Genomic DNA, 20,314 nt, shown 5'->3' on the forward strand with positions numbered 1-20,314 from the left:
GATTACCTAACTTTGCCTTCTTTTCTTTGTTAATTTATGTTTTAGTCTTTTAGGTCTCTTGAAAAGAGATTCATTCTCAGAATCTTCGGATAGGTACTAGATATTCTTGCGCCTTAGTAAGAAGATCGAAGAGAGAAATGGACATAATTACTTTAGTGCGCCACGTATGTCACCGGTGACTCATATGGCAGTCAATGTGTTAATCACAGTATATCGTCGTCGAAGTCGAATTGTCGAAGTCGTCGTGGCCTAACGGATAAGACGGTGCATTCGTGTTGTGCGATGCACCGGTGTTCGAATCTCAGGCGGGTACCAATTTTTCTAATGAAATACGTACACAACAAATGTTCACGATTGACTTCCACGGTGAAGGAATAACATCGTGTAATAAAAATGAAACCCGCAAAATTATAATTTGCGTAATTACTGGTGGTGGTACTCTTGTGAGTCCGCGCGGGTGGACCCTGCCTATCCCTGCCGTGAAGCAGTAATGCTTTTCGGTTTGAAGGGTGGGACAGCCGTTGTAACTATACTTGAGACCTTAGAACTTATATCTCAAGGTGGGTGGCGCATTTACGTTGTGGATGTCTAGGGGCTTCAGTAACCACTTAACACCAGGTGAGCTGTGAGCTCGTCCACCCATCTAAGCAATAAAAAATAAAAAATAATAATAATCTACATATTATTATATACGTGTGTGTATATAATCTACATATAGGTATATAGGTGTATAGTTGAATGTATATAAGTATGTATACCTATCAGTATCTGGTTCCCATAGTACAGATAATCCTAGTTTAAGGCCACATAATCTTGTCTACCTAGCTGTTGGTTTGATCAAATAACCGCCCCAACTGGGCTGCCAGTCGCAATCGTAATTCGAGAAGCCGAGGACCGGACGAGGTGGAAACAGCTCACGAGACAGGCCACGGTCAAGTTTCAGGGACACGACCTTCAGCAATGAAGAAAGCGACGAAGAAGAAAGGAAATCGTGTCTGATTATTTATTCATTATTATGACAACTTTCTCTCAATAGTAGTCAGTTTTACTTTTAAAAGTAATACGTATAGACATAAATCTTCAAAAGATACGATCTGAACGTAACGCTGACTAAAATCGAATATTTCCCGAAAACCCCTAACAATACTAAACCCCACTAAACATTCTGTAATTATAGGTGTCCGATAGTTCCCCCCGTTCACCCTCGTTTATTATACACAGAATCAAATAAATATTCTATGTAAGTGAACCGCACCTGGCTTGGGAAAATTGTAACTAAGGATTAAATATTACGGCATAAAGGCTGAATGTTGGTAATGAGAATAGAAACAGAAAATCTATAGTTTACTAGTAGAATATTCTGTTGGTTTTTGAAACGAAGTTCCTTATGGGACGATACGGGTACCCTAACCGGGAAAAAACGTCCGTAACGTAAGATTTTTATTATTTATGAATAGTCTTAGTATGATGGCTATACAGTGTCTAATGTACCTATAGTCTACGTGATGACGGTTATTATTATTATTCATATAAATAGCTGTTTCTTTGTATATTATTATTATATATTTTATATAAATAATAGTGAATAAAATAAAGTTGTTAACTTTGTAAAGTAGTTTTTTTTATCAATAAAGAAATCATAATAAAAAATGTATACCCGAATCATTATTTTCTTTAAAACTCGAACAGAACTTAAAAAAATTATATTTTTATAATAAGGAACTTCGTTCCTATCCGGTGTCCCACGACACCACACATATTTTATATGTTTTGAGTAATTAGGGGAGTACGTGAAGCAAAGCTCTTTTTATTTGCTTTAGAAGTTACGACTATCTTACAACCGATCTGGTGGCGAAGGTCAACTATGCCCTATTGACATCAGGGATTACTGGGTCACTGCCTATTATTGCTTAATAGTTTCAATGTCTTGTCTTTAAGGAGTAACTATTGTTTGATAAGTTGTCGCTACTTGTCTAATTGTTTGAGTGATTATGAACCTTATGAGCTCACTAGGGCAGTTAACACCGTATTGTTGAATTCTGAAGCGAAGCAGCCACGTATTCCGGTTTCAATGGCGAGACAGCTATACGATTGAGGCATCGACCTCATATCTTGAGATCAAAGAGGCGATGGCATTCACGCGTTATGGAACCACTAAATATCATATAGACATGTATCTAAATCAATAAACAAAACACTTCGACAACGCGCAGTGGCGTATTCTGATACAGCGCTCTGAGCCTTCAGGCCTGCTAAGCGCCCTATGAATTAATGGATAAACAATGTAAACTTTTAATTACAAAATAAAATCCTCCTGAATTTGTTGTAAGCTGAGCATTATGGTAATTAATGTAAATACAAAAATACTAAATTCCATCAATATTTACTATTCTTCTTTTTTACCTTATCCCACTAAGTGGGGTCGGCACAGTTAATTTTTCTCTTCCATTCTCTTCTCTCAGCCGTCATCTAAACACTCACTCCTCTCTCTCTCTCTCTCCCATATCGTCATTCACACACTCCATCCATGTCTTCTTCGGTCGACCTCTTCCCCCTCTACCTTGCACTACCATTTCCATACGTCTCCTAGTCACATGCATCTTCTCTCTACGCATCACATGTCCATACCACGCTAACCGTCCGCTCTTTAATTTGTTGATTACCAGGACTAATTTTACACTTCCTCTGATATACTTACAATGAAACGAATAAAAAGTCAGTCAAAAATCCGTGAAATGTCCTCTTCGCCTGAACAAAACCGGATAAATTTTTAAACTAACAGCTCGCACAGACCTTTAGGCGGGCGGATGTTATCGGTTCAAGCTATTACTTCGAGCTCGAATCGATTCTTCGGTACGCGTGCAGACCGAGAGCAAACACGGAGGCGCGTCGATAAAACCTACCGCATTGACTATAATGTATTGGTCAAGTCCGATAAAGATTAAAAATATAGCATTTTAACTTGAACGAGTCAGTGTATTTAAGTGAATTTAATAACTTCTTACGAAGGTTATCAACCATAGTATGTTCTCAAATAATATTTTTTAATATACAATACTATTAATTATTAATTTAATATATAATAAAATAATACAATACTATTAAAGTAATTAGCGGTAGGCAGCGGCTTGGCTCTGCCCCTGGCATTGCTGAAGTCCATGGGCGACGGTAACCACTCACCATCAGGTGGGCCCTATGCTCGTCTGCCTACAAGGGCAATAAAAAAAAAATTAGAGAATTCGTCCGTTTTTATCTAAGCAGCTTGATTTTGTTTGAACCTTTGTATTTGTTATTTCAGTTCTGTCAAAGCATCACATTACTACGAGTCTACCTATGCGTTTTAATTTGAATAGGACAGCTCTTTCTTTTGTTTCTCTTGTTTTAATACAATTTAAAAGTGACTGAAGATGGGAGGTAACGTTTTTATCTGTAGACTTCTAGAACTATTAATCAGGGAGACACTATAAAATTTTGATGTCGTCGTGGCCTGAAGGATAAGACTTCCGGTGCATTCGTAACCAGCGATGCACTGGTGTTCGAATCCCGCTGGCGGGTATCAATTTTTCTAACGGAATACATACTTAACAAATGTTCACGATGAAGGAATAGCATCGTGTAGTAAAAATCAAAACCGCAAAATTATAATTTGCGTAATTACTGATGGTAGCACCTCTTGTGAGTCCGCACGGGTAGGTCCACCCTGTCTATTTCTGCCGTGAAGCAGTGATGCGTTTCGGTTTGAAGGGTGGGTCAGCCGTTGTAACTATACTGAGACCTTAGAATTTATATCTCAAGGTAGGTGGCGGCATTTACGTTGTAGATGTCTATGGGATCCGGTAACTGCTTAACACCAGGTGGACCCAGGTTCGTCCACCGAAGCAAAAATTAAAAAAAATTGGTCAAATACTATGTTTACGACTATGTAAATGTTTTTTTAGTCGTCTAGTCCCACCCGTTGTAGCCCAAAACTAATTTGACGCCTAGTGTAGCAAGTCACGCGGCCCAATTTGGTGAAACGCTCGTGGGTACAGGAAAATAAGCTCCGACGAAAGCGTTCGTTGGTCATTATATCTGCCTCGGGCCTAAGGAATTTTTACCGATAGAGCCCACTAAAAATATATGGACGCATAGACGAGGGCAAGTCGCGGTGACCGAGAAGATGGGACTGTTTGAAAATGGGATGAAACAATTTACTAAGGCGAGTTTATTTTTTTAGGTTTTTCTTTAGGCTTTGTTACTAAGCAATTGCATTACAAAAAACAAAAGATGTCTGGTGTCGTGGGACACCGGATAGAAACGAAGTTCCTTATTACAAAAATATTAATTTTAAGTTCTATTCGAGGTATAAAGAAAATAAAACTGGAGGTTTCGCAACAACCCACGGTCATTCGGTAACGTGCGCACTTATTGTGGTACACTTCCTTCACGGTTGTTTGCATAAGAGTTAGTGTATTGCGCAAACGAACGCTCTGAGATCGTGATCAATGAATGATAAAAAAATGTGCAATTTTTTTGTACGTTATTACAAAGTTAAGTCGTGCACTGTGTGCATTACTAATAAAAATCTTACGTTACGGACGTTTTTTTTCCGGTTAGGGTACCCCTCCGCATCGTTCCATAAGGAGCTTCATTCCAAAAAAAAAATGGTAATTGTAATATGGAACATTAAATTGTTTTCTCAACGAAAATGTTAGTAAAAGGAATTTATCACAAAAGCTATTTCAATATTCCGAGACAGTGCACAGAGAAATGCCAATTTAAACTGAGCAAACAAAAAATGCTAAACTTACAAATTACAAAGCCAACTACGACAATTTCGGGCGAAGTTTCAAAGTAATTAGTCACAGCGGGTTAATGAAAAAGCCATGACTTCAGCAAATCACCTGAGTGGATGCGAATGACTATATTTTAAAGTGAACACGAATAGATATGTGGTGTCCGTTTTCTAGATTTATCCTTTTGACTTTTCCTAGACTTTGACTGATACAATGGTGCAATAGCACCCCTGACTGTTACGCCGAGGGTTGTGGCCGAGTTCCGCATTAGACAAACATTTTGTGAAGAACAGGTCTGTTTGCTCTTTGTCTGGGTGTTTATTACTTACATAATGTATATATTTAAATATATACTATATATATTGTCAGTCTCTGGTACCTATAACACTGGGAATCTTAAATTGGGAACGGTTGAGCGTACGTCATTTGTTTCTAGTTATTTACTAACATTATAGAACTAGGGGAATTAAATTCAATAAGTTGACAATAGCAATAGTTACTATGGAATACACAAGTCGTAGGGCGTTATGGTTACAATCTATTTGCTATGCGTTCCGATTCAGATGGAAGAATGGCTATTATTCTAGTCGCAGGCTTGCCACCTTATTCGGAGTGACAGATAGGAGCAGTATTGGTGGGTGAAGTTACAGAAAAATCTTAGAGACATTTCAAAATTGTCATTCTTGATCAAACAGTACAAATCTCTTATTAATCTTTAGCAACTTAAGCCTTTCAAACTATTGTTCATAAATTTGAAAACGGAACATAATAATACATCGTAATTCACTCGTCGAACGTAAGTAGGTACATGCCCTTATATCGTGTGCCGCTAATAATACCGCTCACGTAACACGCAAGTGTCACGTAAAATGGAAATCGATTAAGCACAGGAGACGTTATCGATATGAACATCGGTACGCAAACGCTTTTTGTTGATCGTTTACCATCGACCTAACAGAAAAAAAAGGAAGAACACGATTTTTCATTTATAATCGAAAATCATTTGACTGTTTTTTATTTTATTTTTACATTTCAATATAGTGTTTTGTACTCTACTCATAGGCACACGGTAATGTAAAATTTTAGTGTACACATCCATCGGAGAACGATCAACAAATGGCGTTCCTAATATTATACAGTAATATATTAATTACTAATATTATATACCACTCATATAAGCAAATATATGCTGTGGGCGAGCTCACAGCCCACCAGGTGTTAAGTGATTACTGGAGCCTATAGACATCTACAACGTAAATGCGCCGCCCACCTTGAGATATAAGTTTTAAGGTCTCAGTATAGTTACAACGGCTGCCCCACCCGAAACCTATTACTGCTTCACGGCAGAAATAGGCAGATGGTGGTGGTACCTACCCGTGCGGACTCACAAGAGGTTCTACTAGCAGTAATATATAAGCACATCTGAAATTACAACCATGACAATGAGAGAGAAAGTTATAACATACCTGATTTAAAATATCAAACCAAGTACCGTTTTGATTGACGTCTTATTTTTATTCGAAAATCCTCAACAGCAGACGTGTGATTAAGTTCTCTTGTGATAATCAAGGGCATAAACCACAATATGACTTGAGGTTCTCACAATAAGTGTATTAGACAAATGACGTCATAGCACTAGAATTGCGATCTCTAGAAATTAAAATAACACCGACCTCACAATCATCGCCATCACTATCACTACAAGGAAGAACATTCTAACAAGTGTCATTGAGATAAAACATATAACATAGTGCGAGTATATATAATATAATAATAAATTTAAGATTAAGTGGATAAGACAATAGAGTAAAAATAAAAATGCAAAATCTATAAATTCCTACATACGAAACGTGTATTGAAATACGTATAATGCAAATCAAAATAATGTCACGCGGATCCCAAATTCTCATATTGAAATTTTGGTTGTCGTTAAACATTATGTTATATCCATGTTATGTTCGCATATTTAATCGGGAACCGGATTGAAAGGTCTGAGTCAACTTGCGATGTTTGTATTAGCATGTTTTGTGATTTATTAGTAGTGCTCAGTGGTAGTTCATTCATGAATTATGAACATACTAATCGATCATTTGTCTTAGGCGTTGTACTGATTCTACATATTATTATTTTTGATTGGAATTTTCGTCACATGCTCTGCAACTTAATTCTTTATTTACAGGAAAACTAAAGGCCAAACTTTCATTACGTAACTATAAAGTTACTTTACAACAACATAAATTTCTCCTAATTGTTATTCTATATACTAATTCCCAGATGTAACTAGATAATACAGATTGTAATCTATTATAGTAGTCTCTGTAGCAAGACTGGTGTTTTATTGCTCGCTGAAGCTATATATAAGGTTTAATATAAAAGCGTAGGTAATGTTTTTATTTAATTTACTACCTTTGGAGATTGGGTTTAAATACAGAGTGCTTTTTTCTTTCTTTTGAAACGATACTACATTTTCCGTTAAAAATAAACAGTAGAGTAATCATAATTCAAAAATCTAATTAATATACATATATAAAAATGAATTGCTGTTCGTTAGTCTCGCTAAAACTCGAGAACGGCTGGACCGATTTGGCAAATTTTTTTGGTTTTGAATTATTCGTGGAAGTCCAGAAGTTTATAAATATGAAAATGCTCGGAATTAAATAAAAATAACAATTTTGTTTTTCCTTTGATGTGTCCATGTGATGAAAAGCTTAGTTTTGCTTAGGTCTTTTATTTATCGATTGAGGCACTACGAAGTCTGCCGGGTCAGCTAGTTGTAAATAAAAACGAATGTTGAATTGTATCGACCATTGAACATTTTTTCCTAAGTGAATAATACAAATAAGTAACCGATATGTTTCGTAGCAGCGATACGTATATCAGAGGTCACTCTGTAGAAATAGATCACCGGAATAGAGCATAATGCAGAATTCACAGCTGTTGCTCAGCAATAAATCAAGCGTTATAGGATTATTTAAATGACAAGAAACTTTTATTGCTCTTTAAAACTCATAAAACGTGTCTGTCTGTCTAAGTTGATATTATAAATTTTTGGCATCGGTCGTTTTGAATTTGTAACAGCTAGCAGTAGCTGTAGTCCAGTCTAAAAGTTTTTTTGGGCCGTTGCTGTAACTCATTCAAGATGATTCCGCGTCTAGGGGGCGCTTAGGGTATGCGGACCGCGGGCCTAGAAGTTATTTAGGGCCCTGATCTAATCCCATCCCTAGCTGGTCACGGGACACGGCTGTTTCACCCGCTATCTACACTTCGTCGATCATATAATGCGGGTGTCGCAGCGCTCTGAACTTGTCGAAGGTCAGGGCGTAGTTTCACACGGCAACCTCAAACAGCGCCATCGAAAGCACTAGCCCCGTGTTGAAGGAGCGTACCATCGCATCGATCGTTCGACAATAGCCGACTCAACGAGCTGGCGACCATCATCAATCGAGGACCCAACTTCTTGAAGTGAGGGCGGAAGCCCCAGCCAGTCTCCGATCACGAAGTGGGCTTCCCGACGCGGCATTCTCCGGGCCCCGTGAAATAACAGGGCCTGGGATACAGTAGTCGAGGAGTACAAACAGTCCTAGTCTAAAGACAACAAGTTCAGTGTGCTCATATTGAGCGATGCGACTCTCTGTTCGAAGGCAGGCATAAATTTTCCTAAAGAAATAAATATTTAACACATGTTCACCACGACTGTCTTCCACTATGAAGGAATAGCATCTATACTAATATTATAAAGCTGAAGAGTTTGTTTGTTTTGAACGCGCTAATCTCAGGAACTACTGTTCAGATTTGAAAAATTCTTTCAGTGTCAGATAGCCCATTTATTGAGGATATAGGATATATATAGGATACATCACCAGAAGACGAATACAAGTGGAGCACCAATAAAGAATGTTTCAAAATATTTTCACTTTCTACGTAAATGAAGTGGGGGGGTAAAATTTAGCGTTATGCCAAAGTAATTATTCCACGCGGACGCAGTCGCGGGCAAAAGCTAGTCATGTAATAAAAATTAAATTAGATTCCACCTCCCTACTTAGTTCTGCTATGCAGTATTGCGTTCCGATTTGCAAGGGACAGACATTAAGGATAAATAAGGCAATAATGTCTCAAGATGGGTGATGGCATTATGATGCGCTTCGGCAACCACTTGGCACTCTAGATCGTAAGGTTGTTCAATCGCATACGCAATAAAAAAAAGTATTTCCTTAGCGAAATAAAAAAGCAAGATCATTTAACAAAGCTCGCCTGACGTGGCTTATAAATAAGTCTTTACAATTAAGGAACGCATCCTTCATCCGGTTCGTTGCGATTAGGTATTCATAAGACGCCCTCTCTAGGCCGGTACACGCCCTACCATTTTTTTTCCTTTCAGTGATTTATTTTTGTATGTAAACAGAAAGAAACTTTTTTCTCAGAGAAGTAATATGAATCTATAATGCGTTATTCTTCTTACATCCCACGGAAATTACTTTTTATCCGCCTCTACGCAATAACAAGGGTTTTCAGTTTAGATTATTTCAACACGAGACTAAAGTAAAATTTTTGTTTTGTAAGTTTTCTAAGCGAAGCAGTAAATTTTATTTCAATTTTTGTAAATATTGTTTTTACTAGCTGTAGGGGGTATTTTATGTGATCGCACGGGTAGTTACCACGACCCTGTTTATTTCTGCCGTGCCGAGCAGTACTGCGGTTCGGTTTTGAAAGCTGGGGCAGGCGTTGTACTGTAAAAACGAATACTTAGAACTTGTCTCAAGGTGGGCAACCACGTTAACACTGCTGATGTCCATGGGCTCTATGACCACTTAGCGTCGGGTAAGCTGTGAGCTCGTTCATCCATCATGCAAAGAAAAATCTTTCAAGGAATTGTTAGTAGTAATTAAGTAATCAGAGTTTTAGTTAAATATGTACATTTTATGATGACAACATCTGTTATTGTATAATTTTATATTTATGGTGTATGGTGGTTTAATATTAGATATATTATTGACGTGACAACGTCTTATAATTCGATGGAGCCGGCTGCACGCACGAAAAAACATGACTCATGTGGCGTTACCTCGCTTTGAGGCGTATTTGCTTATGACTTTGTCACGTTCAACTATCGTCAGTAAACCAACTTTACAGATAACCAATTTTTTTATAGATAATATTATAGTTGTAAGATTTTAGCGCAGCTGTAATAGTTGTCTTACCTTTGAAACCGAAATTGCTTTAGAAATAAGCAGTTTGGAAATATCTGTGATAGCTCACAAAACGCCCAGTCTCCCTAAAACATGGTTTGTTTAAAATCAATTAAATTATCAAATAAATACGTAGTTTATTATTAAAATTTCAGTAGTTCAGAAATTTTATAGACCGATTTTCATACCACGAATGTCTCTTAATATTTCACATTCAAAAACTAAACCAATAATATTACATTTTCCAAATTGAAAAATGAAAGAGGTCATTTGAAAATTCGTAATATATAATATAATTATTTCTCTTTGAACGCCTTACGAATTTGGCTACGTGATCAAATCAAATCAAATCAAATCAAAAAAGTTTTATTCAACATAAATGAAAGTACATACTTGTTGAACGTTAAAAGAACTACCGCCAATTCACAAGAATTAGCCTCTGTCCTGAGAAGAATTGGCAAGAAACTCAGCGGGCATGCCTTTTTTTTTTTTGAAATATTAGATTATTATTTTTTAAATTTAGATTTTTTTAAATATTCTTCTTAACTGTAGTATATTCGAGAAAGTTAATATACATTCAAATTTAAAAACCAGTTCCGAGAAAATAAGGAGCGTCTAGCGGTTTTTTAAAACTTTATTTCGTCTTTATAGTGTTTATTACATATTTATTGTAATTTAAGAGCGGCTAACCGCCAAGTACATAATACACACAACGAATTGTATCTGTATTTTTACTTGTATACAATAATAAACTTCTGACATAATAATAACTGTTTATATAATTTTTAAATCGAAATCTGTCGTACAATATATTATCTAGTTCAAGAAAAAAAATAAAGTAATTTAACATCTCATTTTTATTATTTATTTTTTTATAATTTACATCAAGTATGAAACACTATTTACATTTAAATATTATTGACAATTCTATTGTATTAACTTTTATTTTATATTCAACCAATTATCGAGGTCCGTTTTATATTTTGGCAAATCACTATTACCCATTTGTTCCTTTAAACAATAATTAACTGAAGTGACAACTTCATTTAATAGTAATCTGAACGTGGTATTTATTATAAGCTCATTCAAAGCTTACTTTGTTTTTATATTGATCATATTGAGCTTTAAGCTATTTTATGGTTTAAGTTAGCCTTATTATTATTATTAGATTAAATCGTAAAAGTGGTCTTTAAGTTGTTTTAGGGTTGCTATCAATCAATCATTAATCGGTGTAAGCTGAAAGATCGGTGACTAAAAGCTTCATTTGTGATAAGCCATCCATTTTTATTTAATCATTAAGATAAACATCGAATAATTAAACTGCTGTAGTTGAAATTATCATAAAATGTCATAATTTTTTTATGATTATTTCGTATTATAGTTATAAATATCAAATATCAATCAATAGATACAACAGAATTGCCAATACAGTAAAAAATAAAATAAAAAACATGAATACGACAAAAATAGGAACGGAGATAGAGCTAGAGATGTTTAATTACAAACAAAATGAAGTTTTTGTAGACTTTACTTAGAATAATAGTACACGAAATAGTTATATTCAAATTTATTATTATTAAAAGAATTAAAATATTAACCCAGCAAATCGATCGCGTCGATGCTGTTGACTGAAAGAACTAAGCCGATTAGGTCAAAACTCATTAGGATATTAAAATCGTTCGATATTTGAAACGTTAAGATGTTAACAAAACTTGAACTCTTGCTTTAACCTCAAATTTAGGAATGTCTTGAGTAATTAAACTATTTTCTCCAGCCAGTCTTTTAATCTAAAGGAACTTCTACACGACAGAAAAAGTATAATTAGGAAGAACATTCATTTTCAAATACAAACAATAGTAAAAAGTTCTTAAGAAATTGTTTTATCATTCTAACTAATCTGTAAAATTTATATTTGCTATCATAATTCTTACAACATTAACTACTCTAATACAACGTGTTAATGTTTTAATTACAATGAGTCTCTCTAAATCGATGTCCCGAATGGCTTTGCAATAACATATATAAATCTAGTGTGCTCTATGAGAGAATTAGCACTGCTAGAATGTTCAAAGGACCTTTTAAAGGCGACTTGATGAAGATACAAATTATTCACAATTTCATTCAGGGAATCGGCATCTAATTTCTTGTCATTCGTATTTACAGTATCTTTCACATTCGCGATTTTATCAACTTAATTATAATTTACATACCTTAAACTATTCACCATAAAGTTAGATATAATGATTCGTATATCTATTTAAATTTTTTATTTACATTTCAATCTCTATATTTTTGTGTTATAACGTAGTATTGTCAGCTGTTTTTACATTCCTGTCTTCACTACATTTTTCGTTATCAACATATAGGTTGTTTACATCAATTTTAGATTACAATCACTTATACCATATAATGGCCAATAAATCGCAACGCAATAACAATTTATTTTCGAGATAAATCTTAAAAGAAATGCTTAATGGATATAAATCAGCAAGGAATATGGTACTTTTCATATTTGGAAAAAAATGTAACAGTGACTCGCTAAGATAACTTTTACAACAAAAACAATATATATATTATTTTATATTACACTATTTACACTATATTATGGAACAAGCTTTTCAGCTACACGTTCAGGGATTTTTTTATATTTATATCGTACATAACACAACCCACACTATAAAATAGCGAAATTATTTAGCAGTATATACTGACATTTGTGGCGGTAGATTGTTTTCATAAATTTTTAATAAATTTAAATCCACCACAAGCATCACTATAGACAGTCAAATACGATAAAACATCTGTATTTACATTTATTGTATTTTCATTATATGTCAAGATAGAGATAAGAAGAGACAAGCTGCCAATACCAGGCAGTGCGTTGCTGATGTTGGAGCAAAAGCTTGTCCTCCGCGCTGCATCGCCGCAGGATATTCCCCTGATAAAGGAAAAATCGAATTTGCTTCTTTGGCAAAAATTAAAACTGCTCTCGACAAGACTGATAAAACTAAATAAATTGTTTAATCAATACTGTCTTAACAAAGAACGAAATGGAATAAAAATGGACAGTGATAAATTGGAATGGCTATGTTACATAATAATGAAAGCCGCCATTGGATTTTAACAATGCTTTCAGAAGGTCTGATGTAGCGAAAGACGGGACAGATAATTTGAATAATAAGAACGAAATAAGAATGCTTATTAGTATTCCGCTTTTAATATAATAGACGATATTTCTTGACCGTAAAATTTAAGACCTAAATAAAAATATTAACGCTGCCATTAATAGAAGTTACATTTGTGGATCGTCTTTGTTTTAACGATATTTTTGTAAGTGATGTATATCATTATTCTTCTTTGAAATATTCAAAAACGTATTTTATTTTCGCTACCTCATCGGGATCGTTTATCAAAGAAGTCCTGGTTCTTTTTTCTAACAGCACCCTCAACATTTTCAAAGATTATAAATTTTATTTCGAATAAATTTTTGGATAAAGATTCCTATAGCTAGGCTTATCAGCTGCAGATATTTAAATTTTTTGTGTAGAAAACGCATTGACTTAATTATTCTTTATAAATTTGCAATTTGCGTAAAATTCACTTAAAAAAATATCTAAGCATTCAAGGTAATTGGCATTTCAAAAAAGAACTTTCCTGATATAATAGAAGAACATAAAACAATAGACGTATAAACTTGAAAATGTACCTAAGCATTCAGAGTAATTGACATTTCAAAAAAGTCTTTCCTGTCATTATAGGTACAAGAAGAGAAAATAGAATGAAGTATCTATCATACAACTTACTTAAATTCCAAAATAATTTAATTTGTAATGAAAGTTAATTATAATGTACAAACTCACCATTTAAGACGTGAACCACGATGCTCTTTGACTGCGCGTTACTTGGATTACACTGGTAAGTACCAGAGTCTGCGGGTCTTGCTTGCTGGATGAGAAGGAACGAGGTAGTCGTCTCGCCTTTCTCGGTGACGACCGACACTCCTCCACGAGGGGAATCGTAGCTTATTATCTGTGCGAAATTTAAAAATTTTTTAATCGATTTATGAAATGACCATAGTCTTAATCGATTTGTTGATTTAGAGCAAAATCGAAATATTATCAGGGTCACGATACTAATCATCGTATTGCTTCGTCTTTTTTGTCACATACATATATATTTATGTTGATTAATATATATAATATTACTGGTAGTAGGACCTCATGTGAGTCCGCACGGGTAGGTACCACCTCATTTTCTGCCGTGAAGCAGTAATGCGTTTCGGCTTGAAGGGTGGGGCAGCCGTTGTAACTATACTGAGACCTTAGAACTTATATCTCAAGGTGGTTGGCGCATTTACGTTGTAAATGTCTATGGGCCCAGTAAGTACTTAACACCAGATGGGCTGTGACCTCGTCCACCCATCAAAGAAATATAAAAAATAAAAATGTATTGGACGTATATTGTAAATGGTAGTTCGTGACATGAAATCTTTTTTTTTCCATTTTTAAAACACAATCGTGAAAAATTCAAATTAATTTAAAATTAAACGAATTTTACCGCATCATTATGGTTCCAAAATATGTATGCTGGTGGTTCTGGTGAGTACAAAACCACGCAGGTTAGATTAATCGTGCTGCCTCTGTCTATGTACAGCTCCGGACCGCCAATAATCTCTGTGGTCGGTTCTGTAAATAAGAGTACTCTATGTGTGATATGCATTATTCAAAGCCCCCGCGTAAAAGAGATTCGCGCAGGGATTTTGTGCGATCCTGCTAATGGTCGTGAAGCAAAACTGTTTTTTTATATTCTCCACTAAAGGAAGAGCAGAGATTTTCAATTACTTTCATACCTTTGAGTTTTGCCTGATTTCAACCTATATGCTTTTTGTTTGAATGTTACAGGACTGATATAACATTTTGGTTTCAACGCGCGAGGTGAATCCTGTTTATTTATAAAATGAAAATTTTGTGTTTTATGGCAATTGTAATAAAATTCATTGTTGCATAGTGATTTTAGTTTCAAAGTTACGCTGGATATACTTACACGATTAAAGAATTTAAGCGGTTCTCTGAACATCAATTTGGTGCCAAATTATTCTTTGCTATTTTTTTATTTATTGAAATCTAATCATCTTACCAACAATTTATCACCTATCATTAATTTCAAAGTAAGCTCTAAATTCATTAATTAAGTAGTTCCTCGATAAAAAATCTCTAGCCAAAGCGAACTCCTAAATAATGTCAAAGTATTCTTCATTTTTTGATCGTTAACATTAAGTCGTGTTTTTGTTTTTTTAGCCTCATCCCGCGCGTGTATCTAATTTGCTGTTATTAATTAACCGCCTTGCCCAAACATAGCCTACACAAACATTACTTTGGTGAGGTAGCGAGCATTGTGACGAGAATGGCAGCCTTAGACACCCCTCTAGTACAAACAAACTCCATTGTAAAACTTAATACGGCCATGTTTGTGAAAGAAAACGGCTTATTCTCGTTCTGTTTTAGTATTTTCTAACAATTTCATTGCAAATTTTCTTTGTATTTTTACTACTTTTTTATTTATTTTTTCTTTGTCTTTCTATTTTATATATAAGCTGTTTAATTGAAGTTTAAAAACGTTTACTTGTGTTAATGCGAATTGTGAACCCATAGGGTAGGTACATATTGAGATCGTTGCCTAAGTGTGTACTGTAAAAACTGAGACCAAAGAACTCATATCTCAAGGTGGGTTTCGGCATTTGCGTTGTAGATGTCTATGGGCTCCGGGAGCCACCTAACACCAAGTAGACCGTGAGCTCGTCCAATCATCTAAGCAATAAAAGGTGTTACGGTTTGATTTTTCCTTTCTTGAACCTCATTGTGACATTGGCCCACGTATCATGGTGACTAGTGTTATTCCCGTTGAGATATCTATCTGATTATAACCGAATAAATAAAGAGTTCAAGGTAAAATGTAAACCTATTTAAAACTCAGTTCGACATATGGAAATTGTTTAAGAACTAAGTCAAAATTCATAGGTTATATCATTTATACGTATTTACTCACATAATTAATTATTCATTTATTTATAGCGTTACACAAGTTTATAGTAATCTAATCGATGGGCTGTTGGTTTTAATGCCATTGTGAGACAATATAAGAATTTTTCAACTTACCGACGACATTCAAATGTATGTAATGACTCATGTGCGGTGTCGTGGATATCTGACACTCGTATATCCCGGAGTCCCGGTGCTGCGGGAACTTTATCTGAAACAAAGGAATTAAATACTTTTATGTGTGGCCTTAGAACGAGCGATTATAAGACATTAACGTATTTAGTTCATATTTTTTTCTCAAACCTTCAATTCCTTCATTATTTTAGACGTCCCTACGATTTTCTACTTGTCAATTTCGTAATGGACAACAATAACAACAAAAAAATATGTTAATTATGTATAAAGAAGCTTACAGCCTGTAAGCAACGAGATTAAGCAAGAGAGTGAGAGAGAAGGATGTATTTCTGAAGGACAAGAGAGAAGACATGACGAGGATGTCGAAGACAGAGCGAAGTGGAGGAGTAAAGTCAGGAAAGCTGCCCCCACAACCATGTGGAATAAATAGCTGTGAAGAGAGAGAGAGAGAGAGAGAGAGAGAGAGAGAGAAAAGAAAACGACGATGTCAAATTAAGCTCTTTACATAAAATTTATTACTGTTTTGAAATTTACGTCGCAGTCTTAATGGGCACTAATTCTGAAAGTTTTATTCAAAGAGATAAAAATAATGAAACATTGTGACTTGATTTTCGGGTCTGGTGACTTCAAACGTATGAACGTTTTAAAACTACACGCAAAATATTGATATTATGAGACAAGGAGCTATGTATTTATTGGCAAATCGAAACTACAACAAGGCTAAATTGAACAAAAAAAATTTTTGGTCGAATTTGCCTAGTGTTAATTTCAATTTGAATTTTTTGTATAACAGCTAAACATTTCATGTCTAGGTCTTAAAGTTGAATTTCGACAGTGTAACGTGATTTTGATATGAATTAGATTTTTTTTACCTGTAATGTCCAATCTTCGGAGTGTGGCAGATGTATGGCCCTAAACCTTTGATCGCTTGTGTACGTGTATCGTCCAACTGTCAGTAAATGGATGTCCCTGTGTCGAACCCAAGACACCTGCATGTTCAACTGAAACAAACAGAATTAATTATAAACGTGAAACTTTTCACGACCAAATGTATGGTTTTTCAATAAACTACCGACGAATTTAGTGCGAGCAAAATTAAATTTGATATTTGCGAAAATGCAAAACCCGTTTCGCTGAAGGCGTACGTACATTATTTGAAACTTTTAATAACGTCACATTTAGAGCAGTATTTCGAAATACATAACTAACCGGCTTCACAAATGAATTTGGAATTCGAATTAGATTTTTTGACGTTCAACAAGTATGTACTTTCATTTATGTTGAATAAAAAAAAAAAAATTTTTTGATTTGATTTGATTTGATTAGAGATTTAATCAGACTTTTTATCAGTAAACAATAAAACGACTGAAGAGATGAAAAATATTGAAGACTTCATACAAATTCAAAATAAGAAAACAAAAACAGCAATCAATTAAGTAAATTTTAAAATACAGATGTCATCATGAAATCATAAGCAATTTCCTTTTAGTTCAAAGAAAATAATAAACTGCAAAGCAAAGTTATTCGAGTTTGGAATAAATAAACATGAAACGCTATACCGTGAAAGATACCCGATGCCAAGTAGAAAATGTCCAATGTATATTTCTGAGACGGTTTTTGTTACGCTTTATTAAGATTCTTCATTCCTTTCAAGGCTTTAGTTCCAATTTTATATACCGTCTACAATATTGCTTAAGTAGTAAAACTATAAATTGCTCATTAGATATTGGGCTGCCGTTTAGCAGTTTGTGATCGAATCTATCGAAAAGAAAAGCAACTTCATCTTACAATTTGAAATTTGGTAGCGATTAGACTTTTTCTTTTCTTTTGTAGGTATTCTAAAAAAATGGGTTCTTAGAATAATACTATCTCAAGAGCTCCAATACAAAAAGAATGTCATTACCAACGATAATTTATAATCCCTTCGTAAAAACGAAAATAATGTAGACCAAGAAACTTTTCTTCGGCTGGTCCAATTACCAGAAAATAAATTGAAAAAAGAAACGACGGTACATCAAAAAAGCAGAGCGAAAGAAACAGAAATAACTCGTTAGCTGGCTTGTTATTTACGTGGGAGATGTGGCGACGGAGCCTAATGAGACTTTTATTTATAAAGTCGAGCATACAATGGGGATTTTTAAATTGTATTGTGCTATTGTAGCCTTTTGGTATAAGCAGAGCCGGTGGTGCGCCGCTATGTAAATTGGATGGTCGGTGCTCTGATGAGATCTCGTTAGCACGAGGATGTATGTTGCATTTATTATTCGTCTATCTATACAAAATTTGTCCCACGTGATTTAAAAGTTCGATGCTCTTAATTTTTTTTGTTAAGTGTTTGTTAAATTATTTGCTGAAATGAAATGAACTGTAAAAGAAAACGGAAAAAATTCAAATTACATATATAGAGATCTTATGTATCATTTTTCATTTTACAATTACCCCAACATTACCATTACTGTTTACTTGGTGAGGGAGAACTTGAATGTTATTCGAGAAAACTTGAAAATTGTGTTGGCTATTATCAAATTCAAAATATATGTATATATTGATTGTCATTTACTTTTTTATTTAGTAATTCTCGATCGAGTAACACAAACTTGTAAAAGAACAGCCTAAACAACACATTATCTATTATTTTGTAAATACTTTCAATAAATAAAATAATATTTAGTTAGAGCACACAATCCATGTACAACGCTTTTATATATTCAACATAATGACGGAGAGATGTTTGTTCGAGCTTTTCTACTTTAAGGCCATTCCGCAGAGATGGTGCCGACGTAAACTTAAGACGGAACTTGGAACGGCGTGGACGTGTCACTTGAAAAATGTGCAATTTTATTGCGTTCTTGAAACGGTTGTAAAAAAAACAATGTAGCAAGTGTATTGTACTTACTACAACCTTTACTAGATCTCAAGATAATATAATACAATGTTCAGTTATAATGAAATATTAGTTGAATGTAAAATAAAACGTCACAATGGAATGTATAATAATGTAATACTCATTCAAAATAATTTAATATAGAATAGATTAAATTTAAAATGTACGGGCGAACTACCCGCCCAACTTATTTAGCAGTCACCAGAAATCACACAACATCATTTTCTTTTTTTGCCTAGACGGCATGAAATGGTTTGTGATGTCCTCGTCCAATTGTAATTGTAACGACTCAGTTATATGTATATATAACTTGTTTGGGTTACAGAAATTAACAAGATGGCGATGATCAACAGCGCAACTAAGAACAGGCTCTACCACCAATACTTAACATATTATCCATAAATAAGGAGTGGTAAGAATTAGGAAATAAGTATGAGGGTATTGCTACTATGGATGAGAAATACTACAGCACTATACTGATTAGCGGCTGACCACTAATAGATCCTGTGTTTTTAAACCATTTGAAATTATCTCAACCGCTCGCTTTAACTCTAAAAAACACTAGCTTACCGTTTTGTTCCCTAAATTCTTCACACGGCAATTCAAATAGGCAGTCTTCCCAAGTAGTGCTGTGACGTTCTTGGAAGCCACCAGGTCGAAGTATGGACCGGTTCTCGGCGTTGGACGCGGTGTGTCCGCGACGGCCGCCCCTGTGCGGATGGCATTGTCGACCGATCCCGAAGGTGATGCAGTCGCTGAAGTATTGGCAGGTGAACCCTTACCGAGCTCACGTTGAGCCGATGACACTGAGAACAAAGATATTTTAATTGTATTATGTTTCTCGTTTAAACATTTGCCATTACTTCAATCAGTTTCCATACAAAAGACACGTCGGCGCAACGTCACTATTTAGTTGACGAAAAATAGTTTTTAATGTTAGCTGTTTTCTTAATGTTACGCATATCAATAACACTTTAAGTCGGTATTCAAGAGAATCCATTACTAAACTACCCCCATTTTCTGTTATAAGTACGAGTGACTATCGTTGCACAAAACACTCTGGCTCGAACAGTCGAACGGAGCGGAGCTCTCAGTTGTTATCGCTGTACACTTGAAATATAATAATTGGAATTTATTGGAAAAGTGAGACTTCATTACTGTCACTATGGAAGGCAATGTTAATGATGAAGAGAACGGCGTCATCAGCACCGACGTCATAATTTTAAAAACACCATGGAACCAGCATCTCTTCAGACACAATAATGATAATTCGTTCAAAAGACAGAGCTGTTGATT

General features: G+C 34.8%; 2 protein-coding genes across 3 annotated transcripts in view; both read right to left on the reverse strand.

The window, feature by feature from the left end:
• Nucleotides 1-20,314, reverse strand: part of LOC134199939 (uncharacterized protein K02A2.6-like) — a 933,609-nt gene that overhangs the window by 309,979 nt on the left and 603,316 nt on the right. The gene's annotated exons all lie outside the window — the stretch shown is intronic.
• The window catches only part of LOC101743788 (tyrosine-protein phosphatase Lar-like), a 99,416-nt gene continuing 89,682 nt past the window's right edge, over nt 10,581-20,314 (reverse strand). Inside the window, exons 3-8 of one of the 2 annotated variants that reach the window (XM_004928053.5) lie at nt 19,589-19,824; nt 17,007-17,135; nt 16,117-16,210; nt 14,519-14,646; nt 13,822-13,990; nt 10,581-12,899 (exon numbers count right to left, since the gene is read on the reverse strand). In XM_004928053.5, coding sequence (XP_004928110.3) covers nt 12,796-12,899; nt 13,822-13,990; nt 14,519-14,646; nt 16,117-16,210; nt 17,007-17,135; nt 19,589-19,824 — 860 coding nt within the window. In that variant the 3' untranslated portion in view covers nt 10,581-12,795. Of the gene's footprint in view, nt 12,927-13,821; nt 13,991-14,518; nt 14,647-16,116; nt 16,211-17,006; nt 17,136-19,588; nt 19,825-20,314 lie in introns of both variants that reach the window. The other variant, XM_021349128.3, reaches the window with a different exon arrangement.

The sequence above is a fragment of the Bombyx mori genome, chromosome 13 (genome assembly GCF_030269925.1).
Source record: "Bombyx mori chromosome 13, ASM3026992v2".
Lineage (NCBI taxonomy): Eukaryota > Metazoa > Arthropoda > Insecta > Lepidoptera > Bombycidae > Bombyx > Bombyx mori.